The sequence below is a fragment of the Microtus ochrogaster genome, chromosome 17, assembly GCF_000317375.1.
Source record: "Microtus ochrogaster isolate Prairie Vole_2 chromosome 17, MicOch1.0, whole genome shotgun sequence".
In the NCBI taxonomy this organism is placed as follows: Eukaryota; Metazoa; Chordata; class Mammalia; order Rodentia; family Cricetidae; genus Microtus; species Microtus ochrogaster.
The window spans coordinates 33,709,352-33,717,237 of record NC_022019.1 but is presented as its reverse complement, the minus strand read 5'-3'; the positions used below and the strand labels follow the sequence as shown (position 1 = coordinate 33,717,237).

The following is a 7,886-nucleotide window of genomic DNA, read 5'->3' as shown; positions in this document are numbered from 1 at the left end:
CTGGAGAAGTGGTGGATACAACAGGCATGGCGCTGGAGAAGTGGTGGATACTACAGGCATAGCGCTGGAGAAGTGGTGGGTACAACAGGCATAGCGCTGGAGAAGTGGGTGAGAGCTACACCGTCATCCACAGGCAGAGAGACTAGGGCCTTTGAAGTCTCAAACCACCCTCATTGACACACCTCCTCCAACAAGGCCACTGGTGAGCAAGCATTCAAATGTATGTGAGTATGGGGGCCATTCTTATTGCCATCACCATAGGAGACATGTGTTCGGGAGTGCCAGGGAGACATTGTACACCGCCACCTGGACTCTCAGGCTTAGTGGGAAATGTAACTGGGGTCATTTATGCAGTCATGTAATTAAAAATATTTTTGGAATGTCTTTTACCCTCAAAATCAGATTCTAGCTTATTAGCATTTCTAAATATTAAGAAACCATGAATATAGTGTTCAAGAAACAAGCTTGGTGCCTAAGAGATGCCCCAGAGGGCAAAGGTGTTTGCAGGAATCATGTAAGATGGGGAGAGAATCATCTCTTCAAAGTCGTCCGTGGCATGTACTGATCCGTAACGTGTGCAGGCACATCACATGCACACATATACATATAGTTTAAAAAATAAAAAAAAGCGTGTGAGGGACAGACTTAAGCTCCTCATCCCTGGGTCCCCACAGCAGCCCTCAGGCCTGGGCAGAACTGGGGAGAAGGCTTCTCACGCCATACAGTCTGTGAGAACAGAAGGGCCTGTGGAGTACTGAATGTCTGTCATAGCAGGGTCTTACTTCAGATAGCTGTTATGGCTTGAGGCTGTCCCCTCAGATTCATACATGGGAGCTGTAATGCTAGAACCTCACAGTGTGACCATGTTTAGGGATGCAGACTGTAGAGATGGGAATCGAAACCAAGTCACTAGAATGGGGGATGGATGCGGGCAGGTGTGGAGGAAGACCACATGAGGGCACAGAGACACCATCTCTAGCTGAAACAGCCCTGTGAGCACCTCTGTCTGGGCTGCACAGTCTCTAGCACTGCAAGGACACTCCCCTTGCTGGAAGCCCCTCCATGCTAGGATACGACAATCTGAGCTGACTGACAGGGCCTTGGAAAATGCTTTGACTTTTCTTCTGCTGTGGTTGGGATTAAACCCAGGCCTTGTACATGCTAGGCCAGTGCTCCACTACTGACCTCCTTCCACCCCCACCCCGTGTGTGTGTGCACGAGCACGCGCGTGTGTGTGTGTGTGTGTGTGAGAGAGAGACGCATATGTGGCTGCGGATCTGTGGGGGGCACACATGTGTGCAGATGTGTGACATTTAGAGTAGGTTGATACATACTGGAGCCTGACCTTTTGGTGTCCTCTAGATACCCCGAATGAAAAGCTAGCCGGCTTCAGGGTCCGTCCTACAGTGCTGTACGGCTCAGCTCTGTTCTCTCCAGACCATGTTTGTGCCCTCCATTTCCAGACTGAGTTTCTTCTAGCCTTGAGTTGACTTTTCTTGCTTGTTCATCAGTGCTGTTCTGGGGAACGCTTCTGCAGAAGTCTGTTAATCTTATCTTTGGTTGTATCCTTTTTCTCATTGCTGGCATTCACTCACTCAGACACGGGTGTGGGGCATGTTGACAAGACCAGCGGTAACCACAGTCCTTTGCACAGACTCAGGTGCACACCTGCTCTGGCAGAGGTTGCAGACCAGGCAATCTGGAGCGGTCAAGTTCTTACAAACACTTGCCTCCCTTGTAAAGAGGTTTGCTCTCCTGCCAGGCAGGTGGACTGAAGGGACCTCTCTGGATGGAGTACCGACAGATGGAGTCAGGGTATCCCCAGCAGGTCACTGGCGGTTTTGGATGTTGCCTTCATCTGTGCAACGAAGACGTTAGCAAGACCTCCATTCCGAGAACCAGGCGAACGGTGCGTGCAGGAGCCGTAAGTGTCAGAGACCTGTTTTCCCATGAATCTACAGGCTTTGCCATTTGTCTGGCTTTGATGTCTTTCTTTCTGACTGTGTGTGAGTGGCCTGTTTCCAGTCACCTGTGTGCTTCCTCTGGGATACCTGTAGGGAAACTCTCATCTACACAGGGGCAGGCAGTGGGACTGGGGGCCACACAGTGTTAACCGCTAAACCCAGAGAAGGGCGGAAGATCCCGACGGGGGATATGGTTCTGGAACACTGTCCTGTGCAGTCCTGCCGATCAAACATCTTGTCCTCTCTGGGTGGGGACTCCTGGGCGCTTAGCATGCGCAATGGCTGTGACCCTCAGATAATGAAGAGGTGTTGCTGCTTGGCCTCAAATCTCACTGGAGATGTGACTGCCCCAGACTGAGCAACCTTTTCCATCCTCCCGGCCATTGTGCCTCCCATGGGAATTCTCTGAGCTACGCTCACTCGCCAGTACAGGGAGTGGATGGATAAGGCCTGATAGTGGCCTGTGACTGCTGAGCTGACCCAGGCAGCTGGTTCTCTGCATGTCAGATCTCACCAGAGATGGCTGTGCCTGTGCTGAAGCCGCTCTGATTTTGTGAAAACGGATGAATAGCAAATGAAGAGGGTGGGAACCACAGCTCAGTTAGCACGTGTGGCACCTTGGGTTCGGTTCTGAGCACCTAAGAACAGGGAAAAGGAGGGTGCTTTCCCTAAGAGCCGAGCTGAATGTGCTGGCAAATGGCTGTGAAAACAGTAGTGTGACAACTCAAAGGGGTTCGGGATGGTGTGGGGAACTGGAAGAAATAACCCCGATGGTCCACTCGGCCCTCAGTTTGATAATGAAACCCTGACTGGATCTCAGTGATGTGCTGAGGTGTGGACTGTGAATATCGCCTGTCGCCACATCACTCAAGAGGCTGAGCACAGAGTTGCTGGGATTCTGCGGCCAGCTTGGGTTAAGTAGCAAGGCCCTGTCTTAAAAAAAAAAAAAAAAAAGCACAACACCTTGATGCCTGGGGAAGAAGGTCAGCTGGTGACAACACCTTGGTGCCTGGGGAAGAAGGCTGGTGAAGAGCTTGCCTAGTAGAGACGAGCCCTGGGTTGGAGCCCCAAAATGGAATGAACAGGACGTGGTGAGGCACAGCTGTAATCCAAGCACTAGGGAGGTGGAGGCAGAAGGATCAGAAGTTCAAGGTCATCCTTGGCTACGTAGAGAATTTGAGGCCAGCCTGGGCTTCTTGAGACCCTACCAAATAAGACAAAATAAACACCACATTCAAACCCATACTCATAACTAACTAAAGAAATAGGATTTGTTTGTTTGTTTGTTGCTTTTAGAGACAGGGTCTCTGTGTGTTTAGCCCAGGCTGTTCTGGAACTCTCTCTGTAGATGATGTTGGCCTTGAACTCACAGAGATCCTCCTGCCTCTGCCTCCCAAGTGCTGGGATTAAAGGCACGTGCCACACTGCCCAGCAAAATATGAATTATATACACGTCTGCTATACCAGTGCACATCCCGGGACGGGAGAGCTTCTAGTTGGTTCCCCTGGCGTCAGAGTGGTGGTGATGGCCTGGAGGGCAGGGACGGTACCTCAGCTGTTCACTCACTGAACACTTATGCACAGAGGGCCCCAGATAGGAGCAAAAGTGTGGGGTGGGACTAAAGGAGAGTAGCACTCGGCCATAGGAGTTTCAGCGGGGCAATTGCTGGGCTACCTGTCTCACCTCATGGTCCCATGCTTCACTGAGGTTCTTGAATTCCCCAAAATGGCCCAACTCAGACCCCCTGACCTAAGGCCCCATGACGAGGCCTCACTCTGAGGCTGGAGCCAGCAGACTATGCCATATTTGGGGTGGCCCTTGACCCTGGGCAGACCTTGACTCCCTCCCGCTAGACTAGAAGCAGCCAGATCCTCAAGTTAGTTTTTCACACATTGGAATGGTTCTGAACTGTAAATTTAGAAAATTTTATAATCTGACACTTGTTATACTTTGAAAGTCATTCACACAAACAATCAGAAATAAGGTAAACTGGGAGCAGGCACCTGGCTTTATTCTTTTAACACTATTTTAACCCTTGACATTGAGTGTGTGTGTGTGTGTCTGTGTGTGTGCGTGTCTGTGTGTGTGTCTGTGCCTGTGTGTCTGTGTATGCATGCGCATCACAGCACACATGTGGAGGTCACAGGACAGCTTTTGGGAGTTGGTTCTCTCCTTACACCATGGGTCCTGGGGATTAAACTTAGGGCACAGGCTCGGCAGCAGGTGTTCTTACCCACTGAGCCATTTCACCATTCTTTCTCTTAACAACTTTTTGTTTTATTAAATTTTTAAATTTATTTTACATACCAACCACAGTTTCCCCTCCATCCCCTCTCCTGTTCCCTCCCCCACCTCCTTTCTACCCCCTTTTAACAACTTTTAAGATAATCAACCATGGCTCAGTCAGCTCCTGCCCTCCCCCTCTGCTAGAGGCTTGGTTTGCTTGCTGCTTTCTCTGCTTAGAGAAAACCAAGGCACTCTCCCTCCCATTCCAGCCGTGGCCCCCACGCAGGACCTGCTGCCACCATGCTGCCCTACCTTGCCTGTGTCCCTCCCCGACAGGGCTGCCCTCTGCTGACCCTGCAGCCTCCTGCAGTGCCGGGCGTCCATCTGCTCTTTTCTCTCTCTCCTCTGCCCCTAAGAAGCCCCTTCTTCTCCAGCCCAGCTCTGCAGCCTCATGTCTTCCCAGACTGACGCCTTCCCCTAGGTATCCAGCCTCCATCCTCTGCCTTGGTCCTCATTGCTACAGAGTAAGGACAACGTCAAACTCCAGCCATTGGGACTGGCTCTCTGCTAGACAGAGCCATAGTAAGGAGCGTCACAAATTCATGTGCTTTTGGCTCCCCTCATCTAAGAAGTCAGAATAAAATTTTGCCTTGGGCTCAATCTTAGCCAACGTTCTGGGTCTGTCCCCTCATAAAACACTACATCTGTTAGGAGACCTGAATGAAAATATTTCACAAATGATACACCATTTGCTAGCCGTGTGAGATGCTGGAGTTTGTGGTTTTAGATACTGCCATTCAATTTAAGAACAACTCTAGGAACACAGACCCGGGGACCTAGAAAGCATTCCCAATGCCACTGGGATGGTAGTTTTGTGTTTGATTTGCCTGAAGTTGCTGTTTTCTAATCCTATGCTATCTGGTTAAACTGGGACCTCAGAGGCAGGGTTTCCTTAGCTATTACGATAGTTAATCTTCCTCGTTGACTTGTGTGGATTTGGAATCACCATGGAAACGCCCCAGGTATTCCAGCTGATAAGGGAAGATGGACCCTAAATGTAGGCTGCACCATCCCAGGGACTGGATAAAGCAGAGAGACAGCTAAGCACCAGCATGGCGGCCGGTGCTCCTGTAGCTGTGCCCTCCCCTCCTCAAACTCTAAAGGTGCTTGTGACCGTACGTTGTCAACAGCACCGGGTAACGGACACAGCCACAGGACGTATTTATTCACTAAATGGATAAATTCCTATTTCAGTCTGGAATTTGCTTGCCTGAAAACGGCCAATCTGTTACCATCCGCACAGAGCCAATGGCCTTAATGCTTTTCTAGGCCCAATCGGACAGCTTGCTGATCCTTCTCTCTGGGGGGCATCAACTCAAGTCTTCCTTTGTGGGTGCCATGGACCCGAAAGATCTCCACGTATCCTACAAGGTGGGGATGTTCTCGGGTATTCAGTCTTGCCAGGTAAACTTTGTGCCGCTGTGTGCAGGAGGCATTGCAGGAGGTAAGTGCCTGGCAGCCACACTTGTGGAGAAGTTCCCAAGATTGACTAGGGGGAGGGTGTCACTTGACTGTTGACCCTCAGCAGGGATCCCTTGCCCTCGTGAATCCAGGCTCTCACTGGATCCTATGCAGCGAGGCTGCGGCTGTGGGCAAGGCTTGCTTTCCCTTGGCTTGGCTACTGTGTAAAGGTGAGAAAACCAAGAGACAGTGTGTGTCTGGATTTGGCTCCCTGTCTCAGCAGTGACAGAGGGTGGGTCTCCGAGTGTCCCACTTCACACTCCTGTCTTCAGGACAGTGTCACATGGCCCTGGTCAGCAAAGGAAGGTGGCTTCTGTCCTCACACGCTGAGTGGGTGGTGGCAGCAGCAGGGTCCCAGGCTCAGAGTGCTCAGCTTCGGCGCTGCCCGCAGGGACTGTGCAGGGACAGAGGGGACGCTCGGGCACAGCCTTCTCAAGAAGCCTGAGTAGTCTGGGTCCATTTTTATTTTTGGTGGAATTACTTAGAATGACGTTTTACTTAGAGAAGTCTAATAAAAATGACGGGGAAAGTAAAACACATAAAAACTTTATTGTAAGTATCACACACCTAAATTTGCATCAATTTGACACATTGCTGCTCATTTGCAGAACACACCCAGTGCAGTTTGCTTACGGGACAGCCATCAACTCCTAGAGCTGTTTGTGTTCACAGTGGGCCCCTCCTGCCTTTACCTCCACGACTGTCCCACAGGGGATATTCCTCACTCATGGGAATCTGTTCCCAGCAGGGCTGTAGTGTGTGCAGAGGGCCAGCAGGTTAACCCAAGTGGGGCAGGCTGGCAGCTAGCTCGTCTCTCCTGGGCTGAGCCAGGCCAGCAAGCTCTGTGCTCTCTGTGCAGGCTCCACAGGAAGCAACTTTTCTCCTTGCTCATTTTGCCCCTTTACTCTGTTTCACCCTTTAGCCTGAGTGGCCACAGTAGGGCATTCTAAGCAAAATAACCCCCAGCTCAGTATGATGGGGGACTCCAGAGCCTCAAGTTGGCACCGGATCGTTACTTTTGCTGAGAGCAAGGAGGAGTTGGGCCAGATTCCCGAGGGTAGAGAGGGCTCATCTCCTGCTTCCTCCCTCATGGAGGAACATCTGGGCAGTGTGGGGTAGAACAGCCACTGGGATGTGAACACGTATTTTAAAAAAAAATAGTCCATAAAGAGCAGCGTGACATAGCCGACCGGAGGTCACATGACCGGTCCCTCTACTGAGGACAAGCAGACTGCTCCATGTGAGCATCTTGACAGTTGCTCCCCGTCTGCGTGCTATAAAACTGCCACAGAAGCCTGCAACTGTCATGCATCTGAACATGTCAAGAAAGACAATTCTCCAAACTGAGAAAGGCCCAGTAAAAAAATAAAGATAGAAAATACATGCTAATTTAATGGCAAACTTATCTGATACTACAATGGTAACCATCTTGGAGTTAAGGACAGTGTAGGTGGGAACCACCCTCTCCTCTTGAGAACTCTGTGGAGTCTGCTGTGCTGGCAGGGACACAACCCTGTCATTCAACAGCTGGGCTGAAGGTCAGTGCTGCAGCAGGAAGTTGGTGGCCACATTGAGGTCATTGTTTGAGGCCCTCAGGGCCTCCAAGGCATCCCCTCTGGAAAATCCCATCTCCATGAGCCGGGCAACCTGCAAAGAGAGGAGAAACTGAGGGCCAACACCATAAAGTTCATCCTCAGCCCACGTGTTTTTCACATGACTTTGTGGGGAAGCTCAAAGCTTCTAAAATAACCAGAACCCAGGTCAAATCTGATGAAAGATTATTAAGTCTAGATCTGGTAGAACAAGACTATAATCTCAGTAGTTGGAAGGTGGAGGCAAGAAACCAGGAGTTCAAGGTTATCCTGGGCTACTGAGTGGGTTTGAGTCTAGCCTAGGCTACATGAGCCCCTGTCTCATAAAACAAAACAAAGAGGCTGCGAGGGGGGCTCGGCTGCTAAATCATTTGCTGAGAGCATAAGGATCCCCCAGCACCCACGAAGAGTGCCAAGTAGTGGGCTGTATCCCGAGGATACATACCTAAGGCTGCCGAAGGCTGCCCTCTGGTGCACGCTCTCTCTCTCTCTCTTCCTCTCCCTCTTTCTCTCTCTCTCTCTCTCCCTCTCTCCCTATCTCTCCCTCTCCCTCTCTCTCTCTCTTCCTCTCCCTCTCTCTCT

The 7,886-nt window shown here is 50.8% G+C and overlaps 1 protein-coding gene across 1 annotated transcript in view; it reads right to left on the bottom strand.

Moving 5' to 3' along the window:
* Positions 1–6,242: 6,242 nt before the first annotated feature.
* The window catches only part of Ubac2 (UBA domain containing 2), a 157,337-nt gene continuing 155,693 nt past the window's right edge, over positions 6,243–7,886 (bottom strand). Inside the window, exon 9 of the mRNA XM_013349312.2 lies at positions 6,243–7,359. Coding sequence (XP_013204766.1) covers positions 7,252–7,359 — 108 coding nt within the window. The 3' untranslated portion in view covers positions 6,243–7,251. The remainder of the gene's footprint in view (positions 7,360–7,886) is intronic.